Source organism: Pan troglodytes, chromosome 3 (genome assembly GCF_028858775.2).
Source record: "Pan troglodytes isolate AG18354 chromosome 3, NHGRI_mPanTro3-v2.0_pri, whole genome shotgun sequence".
Lineage (NCBI taxonomy): Eukaryota > Metazoa > Chordata > Mammalia > Primates > Hominidae > Pan > Pan troglodytes.
The window spans coordinates 68336088-68356769 of record NC_072401.2 but is presented as its reverse complement, the minus strand read 5'-3'; the positions used below and the strand labels follow the sequence as shown (position 1 = coordinate 68356769).

At 35.0% G+C, this 20682-nt stretch overlaps 1 protein-coding gene across 50 annotated transcripts in view; it reads left to right on the top strand.

The window, feature by feature from the left end:
* ADGRL3 (adhesion G protein-coupled receptor L3) overlaps positions 1–20682 on the top strand; it is an 861998-nt gene that overhangs the window by 305558 nt on the left and 535758 nt on the right. For 36 of the 50 annotated variants that reach the window (XM_054683074.1, XM_054683091.1, XM_054683078.1 and 33 more), the window contains one exon: positions 9592–9795. The exons of the other annotated variants lie outside the window; for them this stretch is intronic. In XM_054683074.1, coding sequence (XP_054539049.1) covers positions 9592–9795 — 204 coding nt within the window. The remainder of the gene's footprint in view (positions 1–9591; positions 9796–20682) is intronic. 50 annotated transcript variants of the gene reach the window in all.

The window sequence follows — 20682 nt, the reverse complement described above, 5'->3', positions numbered from 1 at the left end:
AGGGAGCTAGAACTCCCTAACAAAACAGACCTCTGTCAATATGTGGATCATTTTTGCTCATTTTGCCCACACATTAGTTACAATTGGCAGTATGATTAAGGCAGAGTGCCCATTACTATAGTTGTAAAGATTTTTAAAGGAAGAATTTACTTTACAACATTCTGAAAGTATAGTTGCCATACCATTAAAAAATTTATATTCTTGAGGAGAGGAGTAGAGGAAAAAAAAAGTCAATGTTCTCCAAATAACAAATTCTAAAGGTTTTTTGTTACCATGAACTTAAATTTTTTTGCATTATGTTTACAAGGAGGCTGGTGTTTGGAAAATCTTACTATTAGTTATCACTCCTCTTAAGGTACATAATATGGATTTTATTTGACTGGAATAAAAAAAAATCATCCTTTTTGTCAGGAGCCAAATCTCTAATAAATTTATATCACTAACAGAAATTTCTACTTACTCATTTTCAGAAGTGTTTAAGGTATTTACATCACAGTATTACAATTTAGGCAACGATTATAATGAAAGTCACTATTTTTCCCTTTATTGATAGAATATATAAAGTGCCAGCTATGAAAGCCAATTAAAAAGCAATCTTAAAAAGTTGGTTCTTTTGTTCTTTAACAAAATGAAATGTTTCCCTTTAGCTTTATTCACAGCCACGTGTTTGACTCTTTTACTATTCTCAGCATGTTTTATAAAGCTTTTGTAACATAGTAGCTTAGCGTTCTGATAATGACTGTAATGAGTAAAAGCAGACTATTTATTCTTTTATAAATACAGAGGTTTTTAAAAAAATTTTTAACCTACATATCTAAACATATCTGGATCTTTTTTCCTCATGTCATCTGTTAAGTTATTTATTTTTATAATTTCAACAGTTATATTAGATTCAGGGGGTAAATGTACAGGTTTGTTACAGGAGTATATTGCATGACTCTGAGGCAAATGATCCTGTCACCCAGGGTAATGAGCATACTACCCAATAGGTAGTTTTCCGACCTTGCCTCACTCTCCCTCCTAGTTCTCAGTGTTTATCGTTCTCATCTTGTATTAGTCCGTTTTCATGCTGCTGATAAAGACATTCCTGAGACTGGGAAGAAAGAGAGTTTTAATTGGACTTGCAGTTTCAGATGGCTCAGGAGGCCTCAGAATCATGGCGGGAGGCAAGAGCACTTCTTACATGGCAGTAGCAAGAGAAAAATGAAGAGGATGCAAAAGTGGAAACCCCTGATAAACCATCAGATCTTGTGAAACTTATTCACTATTATAAGAACAGTGTGGAGGAAACCACCCCCATTATTCAAATGATCCCACGGGTTCCATCCCACAACCCGTGGGAATTATGGGAGTACAATTCAAGATGAGATTTGGGTGAGGCCACAGAGCCAAACCATATCACATCTTTTTTTTTTTTTTTTTTTTTTTTTTTGAGACAGAGTTTCTCATTTGTTGCCCAGGCTGGAGTGCAATGGCACGATCTCGGCTCACTGCAACCTCCGCCTCCCGGGTTCAAGTGGTTCTCCTGCCTCAGCCTCCTAAGTAGCTGGGATTATAGGCACCCGCCACCACTCCCAGCTAATTTTTGTATTTTTAGTAGAGACAGGGTCTTGCCATGTTGGCCAGGATGGTCTTGAACTCCTGACCTCGGGTGATCCACCCGCCTCGCCTCCCAAAGTGCTGGGATTACAGGCGTGAGCCACTGCGCCTGGCACATATCACATCTTAATGTCCATAAGTTTCAATTTTTAGCTTCCACTTATAAGTCTATATATGCAATCTTTGGTTTTCTGTTCCTGTGTTAATTCACTTAGGATGATGGCCTCCACTGGCATCCATGTTGCTGGAAAGGACATGATTTCATTATTTTTTATGTCTGCATAGTATTCTTCCATGCTGTGTGTGTGTGCGTGTGTATATATATATATAATTTTATTTATCCAGTCTACCATTGATGAGCACTTAGGTTGATTCCATGTCTTTGCAATTATAAATAGTGCTGCAGTGTATATACAAATGCATATGTCTTTTTGGTAGAATAATTTATTTTTCTTTGGGTATATACCCAATAATGGGAATACTGGGTAGAATAATAGTTCTGGTTTTAGTTCTTTGAGAAATCTTCAACCTGCTTTCCACAGCAGCTGAACTAACTAGCATTTCCACCAACAGTATGTAAGCATCCCTTTTACTCCACAGCCTCGCCAGCATCTGTTATTTTTTGTCTTTTTAGTAATAGCCATTCTGACTGGTGTGAGATGGTATCTCATTGAGGCTTTGATTTGCATTTCTCTGATGATGAGTGATATTGAGTGTTCTTTTTGTGTTTGTTGGCCGCTTGTATGTCTTCTTTTGAGAAGTGTTTGTTCATGTCCTTCGCCTGCTTTTTAATGGGATTATTTGTATTTTGCTTGTTGAATCATTTAAGCTCTCTGTAATATTAGACGTTTGTCAGATGCATAGTTTGCAAATATTTTCTCTCATTCTGTGGGTTGTCTGTTTACTCTGTTGATAGTTTCTTTTGCTGTGTGAAAGTTCTTTAGTTTTATTAGGTCCCACTTGTCAATTTTTGGTTTTGTTGCAATTGTTTTTGTGGACAGTCAGAAATTCTTTTGTAAGGCTGATGTCAGAATGATACTTTATAGGTTTGCTTGTAGGATTTTTATAGTTTAGAGTCTCACATTTAGAATTTTAATCCATCTTGATTTAATTTTTGCATATGCTGAAAAGTAAGGGCCTTGTTTCATTATTTTGCATACATGGCCAGCCAGTTATCCTAACACCATTTATTAAATAGGGAGTCATTTCCCCATCGCATATTTTTTGTTGACCTTGTTGAAGATCATATGGTTGTATGTGTGTGGCTTTATTTCTGGCTTCTCTATTCTGTTCTATTGTTCTATTTGTCTGTTTTGTATTAGTACCACACTGTTTTGGTCATTGTAGCCTTATAAGATAGTTTGACGTTTGGCAATGTGATGCCTCCAGCTTTGTTCTTTTTGCTGAGGATTGCTTTGGCTATTGGGGCTCTTTTTTGATTCCACAAGAATTTTACAATAGTTTTTTTCTAATTTTGTAAAAACTGACATTGATAGTTTGGTAGGAATAGCATTCAATTTGTAGAGTGCTTTGGGTGGGCAGTATGGCGATTCTAGCAATATTAATTCTTCTATCCATGTGCATGGAATGTTTTTCCATTTGTTTGTGTCATCTCTGATTTCTTTGAGCAGTGTTTTGTAGTTCTTCTCGTAGAGATCTTTTCACCCCGCTGATTAGATGGATTCCTAGATATTTTATTTTCTTGATGACTATTGTAAATGTGATTATGTTCTTGACTTGGCTCTTAGCTTGAATGTTATTGGTATATACAGGTAGCTCATGCCTGTAATCCCAACACTGTGGGAGGGCAAGGTGGGCTGATCACTTGAGGTAGGGAGTTCAAGACCACCCTTGCCAACTTGGCGAAACCCTCTCTCTACTAAAGATACAAAAAAATTAGCCGGACATGGTGGCGGGTGCCACCTCATCACCTTATCTCAGCTACTCGGGAGGTTGCAGTAGGAGAATCACTTGAACCCAGGAAGCGGAGGTTACAGTGAGCCGAGATCACGTGCCACTGCACTCTCCAGCCTGGATGACAGAGTGAGACTCTTGTCAAAAAAAAAAAAAAAAAAATGCTACTGATTTTTGTATGCTGATTGTATACCCTGAAACTTTACTGAAGTTGTTTATCAGGTCTAGGAACTTTCTCCTGCCTTTAGGGTTTTCTAGATATAGAATCATGTTGTTAGCAAAGAGAGATTATTTGATTACTTCTTTTCTTATTTGAATGACTACAAAAGTTTATCTTACTATTTATTTTATTGTAACAAGTTATGTTTTGGAGAAAATTAATGAGGAACCTAGTCTGAAGTGTAATTTCTTGCCCACATCAGGCATACCAGTACTTTATGAAACAAGGTAGTCTAGAGAAGGAACCTGTTGAGCTAAATAAGATTTAGGTATACCATAAAATTGGCTTCATCATACACGGGAAGACAATTTGTTACTACTTAGCTTAGCTGTTTTCTTATAAGACCCAGAATTGAAACAGATTTACCCCTCTGTGTTAGGACTTCCATGCTGCAATTTCTACATGATGGCATCTTTACTCAGGTGCTTGAATTGGATCTTTTATGACTATTGTTAGAGATTACTACCCAGCCTATAAAGAAATTATGCAGCTATCATATACACCTTAGGGAGAAATCAAGAAAGACATAATCTTTTATATGGCTAAAATGAAGGTGCTGTGGGAGAGAGCCTTTCAGGTATGCATAAGAAAGCAGGATTGAAAATGTGCCTTTATTTAAAGAAAAGGAAATGAAAATAGTGGTCTCTTCTCTGCCCCCAACCCTTCTCTTTCTTTCCCTTTTATTATATATGTTGCAGTGAAGTTGGAATAGACATTTCAGTAGCAATTAGCCATTTGCTATTGTAACTTTTTAATGTAATTTCCAGCATTTACACAATACTTTCCTGTTAGCTAAAGAGTTTTGTACATAATAGCTCAGTGAATACTCATAACAATCCAATGAGTCATAGGTAGTAGGACTGGTAATTTTCAGATGAAAAAATAGACTCAGAGCTGTGAATGTAATGATGTAATAATATATTTTAAGTGACTTTTGAGGAGAAACTCAACCCAAAATTTCTTAGCCATCTTGTGGAGGCTTCGTCCATAGGCATTTTTATAACCTACTGAGAATTTGCCTTATTTTATAGATCTGTGATTTAAATTATAAATAAACAAACCAAAGTAGCATATTGAGATTTAGCTAGAATATAATAAAATAAAATAAGTAAATTTTTAAAATCTTCAATTAGGGAAGACAGCAATACTGTGTTTGTTTAAACCTTGGAAATAAAAAGGAACAAGATTTTGAGTATGTTTTAGTAGAGAATGGAAGGGAAATATTATGAAATGTGATTATCATTTTATATAGAGATAGAGAACTGTTTGGTAAAATTATGGAAAGAGTGATATTAGAAAGTGGTGAGATTTGGAAAGCCTGAGCAGTAGGGGAAAGGATTTCCTACTAGGAAGGATACTTTGTACAAAGGATTAGGCGGGTGTGTTCAGGAGGATAAGTATTCTCTTTCCAAGAGATACTACCATGGTGAATGACAGAGTGTAATATGTAGGTTAGAGTCATAGCTATATTAGTGTACATTTCAAACTCTGTAAGGCTCATGGTTGGGTTGCTAATAAAGACATGGTGAAATATAACCCTAAAACACAAAAGTAAATGACTTGTGAGAAAAATTGTTAGTTTATGAAAATTAAAGCCCTGGTAACTCTGATAAATATGCCCAGGTTGTATTTTGTTTTTAGCATTTCTCTCATTATAAAATTAGCCCATTGTTTTGTTTAGAGTCCCAGCTCACTGTTATGATTAATAGCTATTTGGAGGAATAAGCTGAATAATTGACTGAATTACAAAGCTGCTCATGTAAGAAGAACAAGAAAATAGAAACAGCTGAAGTTGGTTAGAAACAGTACTTACTTAATTTAAAAAAAATTATAAATCAGTGTTGATCTCTGAAAGTTACCTATCATTGAATTCTGATATTTATGGGTATTTATACCAATTATATCTTCCACAGATAATATGAAAACTCTGGTATTATCATCACAAATACTTTACCTTTTAAAAACTCATTATTTTTCTTTTGTTTATCTCTTGCCTCTTATCTGCCCACAACCAACATTCTGGAACAGTGATGCTCTGATGGCATTTGATATTTAAGAGACATGAACATGGGATAAATATTTTGATCATTATAGTAGGTTATGAAATACTAATTTTATATTTCATGCTTGCCCACTAGGAAAGCAGAATGAAAGTACTTACATTGTAAAAACATCTGGATATGAATCAAATATAAGGATGATTTGTATATGGCAATAACTCATATTACTTACAAGGAGTATTATATATTATGTATGATTTAAAAGTTAAAACTTTATAGACAAATAAAAATAGAAAATCGCCCCCTCAATTCAAATAAAATCCTAATCAAATATGCAGTTTTTAAAAGGTAAGCATGAAGTTTCTCTGAAGAAGGATAGAAAGAACAAGATGCATTGACCTTATTATAGCTTCCTGTCTCAGAGCCAAAATTAACTTTGCGACATCTTAAAATTACATGCAACAGAGTTTGAAACTGTGGCCTCTAATGGTATTGGGAAGGAAACTTGGAGGGTTGCCTTCAACTTATGGTTAATGCCACAACATGCCGGTGTATTTTTCATAGCTAATTTGAAAGAATCCTTTCTCTTAAAGGTCTGGAGAAAAAAAGAGGCATTTAGAATGTGAAAACTATCTTCAAATATCTGAGAAGAACCTTCGAGGAGTAATTTGAGTTGGTTTTGTAGCCCATGTATTCAATTTAGACAAGTGAGTGGAGAATGCCAGGGCATAGATACCACCTTCCTTGACCTAAGGAAACTAGCTGCTTCAGATGCTATTGTGCCCCAAGGAGAGTGTGAGTTTCAGAGCAAAACCTCTTGACGTGAACCTTGGGAGATCTGTATAGCAGGAACATTCTAACTTTCTAGCATGTGAATTGAAGGAATCTTTGCAGACTTAAGATTCGTGTTTCTAATGGAATACCAGACACCAGATTTATAAGTGTGCTGTTTATCTTGAAGACTTATTTGTATAATAGCTTCAGGAAGACAAATTGGATTTATATTTATAATTCAAATAAATATTTCCACAGAAGTCATACAATATCTTGAGTATAGTACACACATATTTTTTTAAAGCAAAAGTTGACATTTTGGCTCTGTTCTAATAATCCTTCTCTACGTGGGCAGTGTAACAGCCTCTCTAGTTTTTCTGTCACCCATTGGATTTCTTTTATAGATACAGTGAATTTAAATGAGAGTATGAACTACAGACACATAAGATACTTTGGTTTCATAGAACACACCAGTCTACTTTTTTCAATTTACAGTCAAAGTCGACTTAAGCTCCTGGTATTTTGTATTCTTTAGTCTTACTCCATGAAATCGTTTTACTCCTCAAGCCAAACAACTCTTTCTAGATCCCTAAGAGTTTGCTTCCTAGTTCTATTGACATGTGTTTTTATGTTTTGTTTATTTTTCAGATTTTTTAAATTTAGATACAGGCACTATTATACTGTTTAGCTGATGCTTGATTCCATTGTTTATTCATTTTTAAATCAATTGTCATTCTTTGCCTACTCTAGAAATTGACCTTTTCTAGAAATATTTGATCTCTAGTTCAGAAGAGATCCCTATTCCCACATCCCTGTCCTATGCTACCCTTCCCTCCCAAGAGTTTTAATAATTATCCTAAACAGATTGTCTTAAAACTAAGCTCTTTACCCTGGCTTACAAAGCTCATGATCTGGATATTGCTTGCCTCTCTGCCTTCCAGACTATTCTTCACCTTGACCACTATACCCAGCCATTGTGCTATTTCTCAAACACACCAAGGGATTCTAGCCTGGAGGCCTTTCCTGTATCCTGAAAGTTCTTTGACTAGCAACTTACAGTCACACAACTGAATGTTGTATGATTAACGAGTTTAAATCTCACTGAAATCCCAATTTATATTTTATCTCCATATCCACATATTTCACAAAAACCTAAATGAAGTAACCTTTACATAATACTCTATTTTTTCATAGATTACTCATATTTATATGGTATTTTTTTCTCTAATATTTATTTGTGTATTTTCTAATTTCCCTTACCAGATGTATGATTCATTAAAGTAGCTTTGTGGTCTGTTTTCTTCACCAAATTCTCCAGCACCTAGAAGAGGTCCCAACATGTAATGGGAACTCAATAAATATTTGTTGAATGAATGAAAAAATAAGCACATTCTCCCCCACTCTAAATGTGCTTATATTTTAACTTGGCTGAGGATAAAATCTTTCAATTTTTGCATAACAGAGGCTTATAGGATAACCTATTTTGATAAGCTTTGGCTAATTTTCTTCCATAGAGTAGTAACAAAGATATTAGAGAAAACATGCCTGTATATATTCATGTAAAAATATTTTTATATTAGTCATATTGTCATTTTAGGCAATGAAGAGAGGGATATCTTAGGAGCCAAAAGTTCAGAAATGATGCCACTAGAGTGATACATCAAAGAAGGCAATCACTTAGAGATGTTGATTTTCGCAGCTTTTTGGTCTTGAAACTTATTTTCTTCTTTGGCACCTTTTTCATTTACACAGGCTATAAAAATGGCATTCAGATTACCTTTGCCTAGATATTTTAGTAATCATACATTGTAATAAATTCAAATAAAAATGTTTCGGGGCAATGTCTCAGACTTATATTTTAAAGTTTTCCATTATAGATATATTGTTTAACATATTTCTTAATATGATTTTTTTCTATAAAAGTTGTATTATTTTATGTGTTTTGGGAGGGATATGTTTTACACTTCTAATCTGCAAATATTTTATATAGCAAGAAATTATGGCACCACTGTATAAATTTCTAGTGTTAGCAAGATGATCATAAAATTCTCTTGCATTATTGATTTTCTTAGTTTCTCTCCTGTTTAATGTTGGCCACATAACATTATTAATGTGTTTTTATACATGCATGTTATAACCTGTTAAAAAATACTTGTGGGAAGCAAAATCTTTTTCTTTGTAAAATTTATCCTTTCTGTTGACAGATTTTCATTATCATTCCTATTTATTAAACTAGTTGCAAATAGTATAGGGAAATGTGTATCTCATGTATCAATTTATCAAAAAAAATCCTATATTTAAATATCTCTATTTTCAAAGCATAAAATGTATGGGTGTTTTCTGAATTATTTTTAAAAATCATGTATTTTTTTTTTCATTATTGTCTTGGTCTTTCATATTTACTCATTTATGTAATATGTACCATTTGTCAGTAAAATCACTGTGTATATAAATGGTAAAAATGTGTGTATATCCTTTTCACCTTAACGTCCAGTACAGATCTTAAAACAGCACCTCTCCAAAAATGGTAGTTAAATGACCTGAAAACATATAAATAAGTATAAAACAATCCATATAAGTGTAACCATACATCAAACAAAACAAACAAACAAACAAAAAACACCTTTCTGGGACTTTCTTTACCCATTACCTTATCAAACATTTTGTGTAAAAATTGAGTTAGGAACCATTATTCTTATTTACACTTATGTAGATATTAGTGCCCTTAATTTACATTAGAGTGCTGTGAATCTATAAAAATAAAAATAATATTTATATTTTTTCAGGTAGCTTACTGTGCTTTCAATAATTATGTCTAATTTTCTAATCATTATTAGAGATTAGGATTTTTTTTTTTTTTTTAGCTTAATTAAGATAGTGTTTAACTAGGATAGCATTATACTAGGGGCCAGGAGATGTAATCCTCTCAGCTGTAGGGTTGTCTGAGTAGGGCCTGGGGTGGCTGGAGTCTTGGGCCTATAGCCTGCGGCAGAGAGCAGCCTTGGGAATAGCCTCTACCAGGGCTCCCCTGAGGCGGGACTGAGGTGAGCAGGGGTCTGATGGTGCGCCCTGCGGTCCCCGCAGGTGGCAAGCACAGTGAAAGACATCCTGCCCTTGCTGCTCCATTGCGACACGCTGAGCGCAGCCCAGGAGGCGCTCTTCCACCCAGACATCTGCTTCAGCAGCCAGCTGCAGAGCGCACCGCTGCTCATCGTGGACAAGGGCCCCGTGGAGCTACCAGAGGAGTTCGCGGTCCAGGTGCCCAAGGAGCACAGATTGCAGCGCAAGGTGCGGCCAGCGGTGGGGAGAGAGGGCTGGGGGTGGCTGGGCAGGGGCTCCTGAGAGGCTCAGCCCCAGGAAGTGCCCCAAATGTGTCTTCTTGTAAGTTTACTGTCTGCATTCACTTTTGTGGCTGATATTACCACTTAGTGATATCCTGGCCAGTTTTAACAATGCATGCCTGTTCTACATCAGAGCTTCATCATTTTGAAATGTTCGATTTAAAATATTTGATTGGGTTTGAAATATTTTTGCATTATCACAGGAAATTTAAAATTACTTTTAGTGACACTTTCAACTCTTGTAAAATTTGAAAAGCTGTATAAGTTTTAACATGTCTGATCATCTGCTTGTTTGAAAAAATTTTCACCAATGGAAACTATCAAGATTTTGAAAAGATTATGATTAAGACGTCTTGGTTAGGAATTGCATATTAGTCATTTAAAGCGTAAAACTTGGTAGAAAAGTTATAGTTACTGAAACAACCTAATTTTCTTATGAAAATGGCGGAACATTCTTTCTATAATATTGCCTCTGCAGCTGGAAAGTATAGCAAGTGGCATCCAGCCCCAAAAGCTCCAGTGAGGAACATTAGGTCATATTTGCACAAAACTTAGTACTTACTCTTTTCCCGAACACTTTACATTTTATTTTTTATTTACATAATATTTAGGCAATGTAATTTTTATTTTTCTCACAAAACTTCATATGGGTACTTTTATTTCTGTCATTTCCCCCAAGGAATATAATATTTGTAACTTTATTTGTGGAAAAAAAAGCTGGGAAGCATTTGGCTAGGGGAACTATGAATATCAAATCTTTCCTAAAACACAGTCACTATTCTGACCCAAGAATTTCTTGAGAGGGATACACATATAAGTAATACTAGCAAAAGAACATGAAACATCACAGTATTAGCTGAGTTTATCTTCTAAGCCCCGTTGAAGAGTTCTCTGGTAAAATAAGTTGGAATACTTTGTTTCAGTCAGGACCTAAGGGAGGTGCATCATTAATCCATTTGAGATTTGAGAGACCCGTGAGAGTTAAATGTAATTCTTCAATTACTGTGGCCACGAGGCAGAGTAAGAGCATGTGTAACTTTGCATTCACCATAGCTCTGTCTCCTAAGTCACATCGTTCAATCTCTCCATTCAGATTGGCCTTTCTGCCTTGTAGTGGTGGTTTGGCAGCAGCAGTGGTGATGACAGGCAGCAAAGTGGTGGGCGAGGCCATGCAATACCATAGAAGCCTGTAGAATGGACTCCAGTGTGTTCTCAAAATTCAAGGGCAATGGATAGTAAACATTCTTTAAGAACTTCCTATTTTTCCCTTTCTGTTTTATTTGTATTACCTTTTCAAACTTGAAGTTTTCTAAATTGGATGGGCTTTTATTATTCCCAGAATGTGCTTCAGCAGTCACAATTATTTCGTCATAACTTTGTCATGATTTATATTGTAAAACAATAATATATAATGAATATTAGTTAATTAACTCCAATGCCTGTACATTCATCAGACTTTCTAGAATTAAGAAGAAATACAGAAATAATATTTAATTTATATGAATCCTATAAATATTTAAATCAGCAACTAATGTAAACACAAACACACAGCTGCTGGAAACTCTCTCTTATGACAAAAATTCAGAATATCAATTAGAATCATTGTTTCTAAGAACTTTATACTGAATGTATTCCCCAGTTTTTATAGCTTAATAAGATTTTTCTATATCACTGGATTTTAGTTTTTGGCATGTATGTGGCAAGTTACAGTGCAGTGACGGGTTTTAAGTCACATTTTAAAATCAATTTACAAATAGAAAAGCTGTATTATATTCTGTTTTGGACAGAGATGAAAACGAGAGTACAAGCCAATTTTATGTGATATTTTTAGTGGAGACTGAGGTAAACGTCTTGTGATTTAAAAGGCGCTTACAGAATTGTGTTAATCTGTCATGATGAGATGATACTTTTTGAAAGTTGCTTTTGTGTGAAAGTAATTTTATCAAGGAGACAGAGAATAAAGGTCATCTTAGAATATTCCCTGTAGAAAGAATAAAGAAGAATAAGTAAATATTATAGGGGCATAATCTTTCCTAATATGGAAGACAGTATATACAGCTAGAATGCTTGGACAGGTATTAAAAATGAAATTGAAGTAAGAGATATCACATTATCTTGAGCTCTTTAAATTGAAAAGACATGGAGGAATTTGAACAAGAAAATGTCAGTGAATTCAAGTTCTCACCTTTCCTCCCCTCCTCCACCTTCATAAAACAAAAACAAGTCTGTTCTAGAAACAAGATACTTTAAGAATATAAAGCTCAAAAATAAATAAAAGAATAAAGGCTGATATTAATGCAATCTTTGATTCAAAAACAAAATTGATATTACTTAAAAATATATTAACCTCTGTTCGTTCTGTAGATAGCCAAACAGGCAAGTAGGAATCCAATGAAAGCAGCCATAACAACAACATAACAAAATGCCCTTATTGGCTTGAAATTAAGCTTTGTTTTTTTCCCCCCTTTGAATTCATTTGACTCTTGATAGCTAATAGCACTTGAGAGTTAATGAGTATTTGGATTCATACAAATTAGGGCATCTTGGTAAAACAGCAAAGCATGAAGAATTTTTAAAAATAGTTCTCCTAAGTTTCTTTTTAGCATGTTAAAGCAGAAGGAAGTCTGAGGGCAGATTTCCCAGTTAATGACTAGATATCAAGGCTTTCCCTAGAAGCTAAAGGCATGTTAATGTGTTTTTTTCAATCAGCATATTTCTTGGTTTATTGTTTATCTCCATGCAGCTGCATTAAAAGTTCATTGAGAAGATCTACAAATAATGTTCCTACAAACCACACAGACAGTGGTGCCAGACCAGTACAACTTTTCACTAGGAAAACAGCTAAAGCATTTCAGTCCTGACAAAACATCTGAAAAACTCTACTCTGGGCTCATTTTAAAGTTCATCTTTTGCAAGAGCCACAAATGCTTCCACAAGAGGGTTATATATTTGATCAGTCCATTTGGAGAATTACATCAAACTCTACTATAATCTTTTTTCAAAAAAACTTTTTCCTTACTACTTGGGTTTTAATATTTATAGATGAGGAGGCTTCTATAAACCTCTGTGTGTGTGTGTGTGTGTGTGTGTGTGTATGTGTGTGTCTGTCTGTCTGTCTGTCTGAGGGGGAGTACTAAATGCAGGAATAATGTTTTAAGAATGTGTCATAGTATGGAATTCTAAAGACCCTTGAGTACTAAACCTTAGATACCAGGAAATAACACCCAGGGATTTTTTTTTCCTGTGAAACCAGTTTTTCTTCTGTTTTTCTCAATCTTTCCAACAGCTTTCTCTGCTCATTGTCATTATAAGTGACTGTCAACCTGAATTGCGCACCACTCCTCCCCTCCAGGGCACCAACAACCAACTGGTACTTGCCTTCTCGCCTCTTAGTTCAGATTTCTAAGAAAGGAAATTTAATCCCCATTGGGTTAGGTAAATATCCTTTATCTAATTACTCATGTCACTAGTCATTCCCTGGCCCAGGGCCCACACAGTAGCAACTGTGTAACAGAGGCAATACTAGGAATACCTATTATAGGGGTGAGAATAAAGTTCTGTGGAGCATGTAGGGGGATTATCTATTTGTTGGGTTAGAGAAGGTGCCCCTGAAGATAAAGTGGCCTCTAAGCTGCAACCTAACAGACAAGTAGTAGTTTGCCAAGCACAGAAATGGAAGAAGAAAGATACTATTCTAAGTAGAGGAAACAGCAACACAAGGGCCTAGTTCAGGATGATTGAAACCTAGAAGTCCCAAGGATAATTTCTAGATATCAGTCTAGTAATGATCTGGAGAAGTGGTCAGAGATCTGGCCAGGAAGAACATAATGGTATAACATTATGAGGAGTTTGAAATTTTCCTGATGGTAGTGAGGGAAAAATTAAGTTGATCTTAGAGGAATTAAGCAAGGAGTGACACATTTGAAGAATTAACAAAAACGGTCTTCAAGACCAATGGAGTGTTCATCATGTTGATGCAGATAGATAAGAAATAGAAGAGTCTGTTCTATTGGTGGGTCTGACTCAAGGAGTGAGTGATAGTAGTGATGATGACGGCCAAATAACAGGACTTAGATATTCATTGCACATGTGAGTAAGACAGAGGGAAAACCCAAAGGAGAACACCAAGTATCTGGCTTGAGAGATTGCATTATAAATGAGTGTACCATTTACTGAGATAAGAAAGACAAGAGGAGATGGAGAATGTAGGCAAGGAATAATGATGTTGTTAACCAACCATTTACTAATTGAACAGAAACCCAACTTTCTGGCCCCAAATTTAAGGACCCATAACTTAAATACAATATACAAATCTGAAAAAAAAAACTAAACTAAAAATGTTATGTGTTTAGGATAAGTGATTCTTAATAAAAAAAATAATAACAGGTAGCCTTATTATTTGTTAGGCATCTTCTTTTGGCCCAGATGTGATAAGATGTCCAGAAACATTAAGGGTATCTGCTAGGATTTTCATTCAATCCTTCCTTCTACTTCCCAGTAATACCTAGCAGGGATATAGTGGAGCCAAGATTGGTTTTGAATTTTGAGCTCTGCTGTCTTTCCAGGCCTAGATATATTTGACATTCATTCAGTTCTTAGTACAATGTTCCAATGCAAAATTTGGAGAAGCAGGAGACCACTCTGCCCATATTTGCTCTCATTAATAATGTAACATAGCACACACTTCAGTAAAGTAATAACAAAGAGTAATCTCCCTGTGTCTTTTGAGTATGCCTCAAAAATGAACCTCGATTAATCTCTTGCCTAATTATAACTGGTTATTAAATAGCATAACCCTTGATGACAGTGTATAGTGATGCTTTATCTTGAAGAAATGGTTAATGTTCTCATTGATTAAGACTCTTGAAAATAAAAGCTGTGATCAAAAAGGAAGTGCTTTCAAAGTTGAAGATCCAAGACCACAATTGCCAAGCTTACATAATTTTACATACGATGATGTAATAAACTGCTAGGAGCAGGAAAAGGGTGGCAAAACCTCATTTGTTGGGTTGCTTGTAACACCATGATTTGAGAATAGAGGGAGCCAGTTCTTTTGTACATTATGAGATCACTAACTAGAGAAGTCATTCACACTGGGCTAAATCATGAACACAAAGAGGTAAATGTAGGCTGCTTTAAAACCTGTAAGCCAGAAGGCCTACATCTAGTTTAACAAAGTTAGTAGGAAGCACTTTTCTCTGTTGCTCCAAATCACATCACCGCACGTCTTATCCTTCAGCCACATGGAGGTTGCGTCAATTTACCAGACGAACATGCTTGCCAATATACCTTTGGCAAATATTATCTTTGCTGGTCGGAATGTCCTATAGACCACCTAACTCCTCTTCAACTCAGCTTAAACATTTATTGCAGCGTTGAATCCAAGTGATTTTCCCCCACTTTCACTCATCCATAGCCTTATTCCTGACAGAACAATTTCTATTCTCCTGATTTTGAATTTGGTCTGAAAATTGTGCGTGTGTGTGTGTGTGTGTGTATGTACGTGTGCTTGTGTATGCATATGTGACGATGATGAGTAATCCTTCTGGCATCTTCTCATGTTCTTACTTCCCTTACTCCTAAACTTTTGGAAAACGTGGTTCTAATTTTGTTACCACATTATAGTCTGAAGTGTGTAGGTGAAGTCTAGGAATTTGTGGGGAAGTATGAAGATGAAAGATATTTTAACAGAAGAACAGGGATCAATTTTGCTACAGCAACGGAAAACTCTGTTTTATAAGTTCAGCCTTTTGGATGTATCTCTTTGCTGCAGGAGAATAATATAATGTGGCTTTTAGAGTGCTGTGTTAGCTGCCTTCTTCTATATGACACTGTAATATTATTTCAGGTAAAATCCCCTGTTCACATTTATTTATGTCTTTCAGTGAGGTTTGCCATTTTAGACAAGACTTAGAGTCTAATTGATATGCATAATACGTTCTTTGCACATCACTGTTGAGAAGTCTTATGTGCATCTAGGATCAGTCATATTCTTATTTTATGTGGGAAGAAAGGTAATAGGCCTCTAGGGAAATAGGTCAGTTATTGAGATTTTTTTTAAATGCTTGGTAGCCCTAAAGATAATTTCAAAGAATTTCTTTAAGACGCTGTTTTTCTCCTAAATGGTATAAATACCAGAAGGATGTATCCAATTGAAAATAAATGTGCGAGCTTGACCTTCAAGTATTTCCAGAATAGTATAAGCTCAGTCGTTTTTTCTATTGGTGTAAATTACAATTTATATTCCCTCTTTAAAAAGCATGTGAGTAGCTTTTCAAAATACTTATAGAAATTATACTTTTGACTATTGAATTTTTTCACAAAGAGTATGAAAAACTAGAAAACAGGTGCTAAACTTTGATATTTAGTGCTCAAAACATTTTGGTTTTAAATTTAATTAAGAATGTGCTTAAATTGTTTCATTAAACTATTGAGCATCTGCCATGTTCAAAGTATTATATGTGTGTTCCAAAGGAGCAAATTTTATACAATGACAGATACTTCTCAGAATAAGTCAATTACTAGGAAATATCTTCCTTTTTCTTCTCTATCCCCTTACCTAAAACAATGTGTGGTATAATAAAGATCTGAAGTGTATCCCAGATACAAAGAGGAAACTTACGTTATATTTATAGAAGCCTTAACACAAAATTCAGGTGAAAAGAAAGGGCAAGTCAGATGATGTCCATAAAACATCAAACTTTCGTAGACTGCCTGATGCTCCTGTTTTTAGAATCTGCATTTCCCATTTATGTAAGTCTCCAGTACAGAAATGCAGAAATTTGGCCAGGTGTTCTAACTTATTCTTTCTTTCATATATAAAATTAATTAAATTGATGATTTTTTTTTTCTAATTCTTACTGCTTAAGGAGCTATTTCTTTTTCTTGGTTATTAGGCATATCTTTAATTCCTCTTCACTACTTTATTTTTACTGCTGCAAAGATGCTACTAGTATGGAATTGCAGTAAATGGGCTTTGAAGTCAGATTTGTTTCAGTCTCAGCTTTACTATTTACTAACTATCTTACCCAAGTCCAGGGAATTATATTCTTAAAATGTTGTTATCACATCTATAAAGTATGATATAAAAATGCATATATTGTAGTGATGTTGTGAAATGGTAAAGCATGTGGTTCCTGAGACCTAGTAAGTGTTCCCCACTACTGTTTATCCCTTTTTTTTGACTTTCTGTTTTATAATAATCAAAACAGAGATATATAATGGAAGATCCATGAAAAATGTTTAATAAATTTATTTATTTACTTGTTAATATAGCTGTATGGATTGGGGAAAAGCAAAATAATTTTTGAAAATACTGGCTTTGTATTTTGGGCACATTCAAGGGTTCGTAGCTTGGGTAACTGAACATTGATTATAAACGTTTGGGAGAGACAGTAATTTAATTCATATATTTCTTGTGCCTACAGCATCTATGGTACCCTTTATAAGGTTGTTCCTTTCCTCAAGGACTTTGCAATCTGTTGCTAGCAAGAGAAAGAATAGGTAAACCAGATATGCAGTCAACTGTATGATTTGGTGGAATATGGTGTCAGTTAAATGCTGTCATATTTTAAAGAAGAAGGAAATGACATTCCTGGTATGAGATGGAGATAAAGGAGAAAGGAGGATTGATAAAGCTCTTTTAGATAAGGTAGTATTTTAATTAACTCTTGAGAAAAAATTCCTAGGATAATTTGCAAGCATAGATGAGAGGTAGTAGAGGAGGGTGTTCCAGAGAACTGAGTTATGTGAATAAAATTACAGTGGGAGAGAATTATGACATTTTTATGAAATGTCAAATAGTCTAATTTAACCAACAACAAGAACACGGGGAAAGAAATAGTGAGACAGGAAGTTTGAAAGGCAGTTTGTAGCTACCTTAGAAGGGGGTCTTAAATGTCAGGGTGAGACTCTGTACATAATTGTGTCTGTAGTGGGGATTCTTTGGAAGCTTCTAATTAGAGTTGCAGTTTAGAACCTGCTACAATTGTGTGGGAAAAGTTAGGATACAGTAGGACTTAAAAGTAGAGAGCTCAGTTAGGTTATTGCCGTAGGGCAGAAGGTAATGAGTGTCTGAACTGGGGAGATAGCAATGGGGATGGAAAGAAGAGGAATGATGTGAGAGATGCACAGATAGTACTACTGGGCTACTAATTGGATGTAAGAGGTGAGGTCGAGGGAAGAATCAAAGATGCTGAGGTGACTGGGTGGTACCATTCACAAAATTAGGAAGTCAAGAGGGAGCATTGCCTTTTCAGGAAAAAAATAATGGTGAAGTTGGTCTTAGATATATTGAGTTAGAGGTGCAAATGTGAAGCAGATTCTAAAAATGTGAATCTTTGTCAAGAGAAAAGCGATCATTAGTGATAAAAGTTGGCAATTTCTGACAGAGCTGATAAAGAGATTGATTGGGGTTGATGAGATTGCAGAAGCAGAGGAGGGACAAGGAGGGATGCTGGGGAAGCACTTACCTTTAGAGAAGGAAAAAATGCAAGCCATTGAGGGTGATCAAGACATGGGTTGATACAGTTGGTAAACTGAAGTGAAATTCCTTACTTTTCTTACGCTTCGCCCCTTGGCCAGCCTCTGCTAATGCTAATCCACAGAAAGTTCATACAGATGTAACAGGGTGATCACCGAGCATGAGCTAAGTGGATGAGAAAATGATTGGTTTTGATTCTCACTGATAAATTACTGACTCAATGACCTTTCATAAATCCCATATTTTTAAGGAGAGCAAGTAGTAGAGGATTAGACTTGTGAGTTTTATGTGATAGAAATGAGGAAATATGACTAAGTTTAGTGATTTTGCTCCATTTTGAAATTGTTATATCTTTTTTTTTTGCTTTTGATCATTGGTTAATTGTAAATCATTAGGCTAAAGTAGTGTTGGAGTGAACACAAATTGGAAGACTAATACACTTGGCTGGGCATGATGGTTCATGCCTGTAATCTTAACACTATGGGAGGTCAAGAAGGGAAGAACACTTGAGGCCAGAAGTTTGAAACCAGCCTAGGTAACGTAGTGAGACCCTGTCTTTATAAAAGAAAAAAAATAGCTGGGTGTGGTGGTGCATCCCTGCAGTCCCAGGTAATCAAGAGTCTGCATTTGAGCCCAGGAGTTACAGGTGGCAGTGAGCTATGATTGTGCCACTGCAATTTAGCCTGGGCAACAGAGTAAGACCCTACCTCAAAAAATAAATAAATACATAAATAAATAAGTTTAAAATGTTTAATTCGAGGAATGTTGTAATACCTTATGAGATAAGTAGAGAAACATTGGGATATTTTTGAATCAGTAAGTAGATGAATATAAATATATTTTCAAATAGTCTATAGCAAAAACAAAGTGAAGACTTTAAAAAAGTCATTTTAAAATTCAAAAATTACACTATGGCCGAAATATTTGTCATGAGTGATACATTTATTGAAACTAGCCTTGAAATATGAAAAAGTAAGTTAACATTATTTGCAACACATTTTTCAGACATAGAAATATTTATATTCATCTTTATTTCTGCTAAGAAGTAAATACATTAGTACTTTCATAATTTAAAAATATCAGGAATTCAAAAATATATAGATTTCTCAATTTTATTGAAAACTTCTTATAAATGTATTTCCATAGTTTCACATCTGAAAGAAAAAATATACCATTCTGTCCATCTAATGCTTAACAATTTCATTTCATTTATATTAAATAATGTAATTATGTCTAATGGGAGATAATCTAGCAGAATTATTTGAATGGTCTGTGAAGGTATATATTTTGTTGATTTATTTCTTACCTTTATGTTATTTCTCAAATTCTTTGTCATCCTTAAAGAAACAGGTATAGCAACATAGTATTACGAAAAGGTACTTGTGTGAAACCTATTATTGTATTTCTCCCATCTTTAATTGACATATATACACATATGTACATATCCATAAATTTATATATAATTGATGCATATATGCAATTTAAACAAGTTAGAAATGTTTAGGTGACTCATGGATAGAAGTCTACTTTAGATTAACTATGAATGCCACTTAAGTTTTTGTTGTAGTTCACAGAATCCTCCATTTGGAATTTTTGTAAGATGTTGATGTAAATTAAAAGAATGTTATTTTTAATTGAAAATTTCAAGTCTTGCTTTTGGTTTTTGTTTTTAATGCTATGAAATGTATTCGCTTTTTTTCCATTAACAAGATTGTGGTGTAGACTTTGAGTTATAGAGCAATATAGCGAGGAGACAATAAGGTAAGAGCTTTAAAACTAAGCATAACTTAAAACCCTCTCGTTGACTGGGCCTTCCCACTTTAACAGCATCATATCATACAGTTCCTGGTGCCTCCACTGTGTTCAAACTCCACTTTTCTTGGTTTTGTTCTCTCACCACCATGCCCTTTCCTCTCTTTTGTTGCCATTCTAACCTCCAGTCATCTTTTAGTTCTTGGCACTTGGGGGTGTGAAGCAGTGTAATTTAGTGATTAAGAAGATGGATGCTTGGTCCACAGTGCCGGCTGTCCAATCATAACTCACTTGAAAGATGTGTGACCTCACTATGCTTCGGTTCCCTCATTTTTGAAATAGAAATAATAACAGTCATAACTCATAGGATTGTTGTATTACATGAGTTAATTCACATCAATTAGAAAAATTCTATCACTTGCAGCAAGCCATCAGTGTTAGTGATTCTATTCTTCTGTCTTTTCTCTGTTTTATTCTGTTCTATGTTCTCTGTGTCACTTCCTCTGGGAAGTCTTTCTCAGTCTCTGGAGGTTGGAATATGACAACACTATCATACCTAGTATGTTTCCTTATCTGTTTTTCTCCTTGGACTCTGTTTAA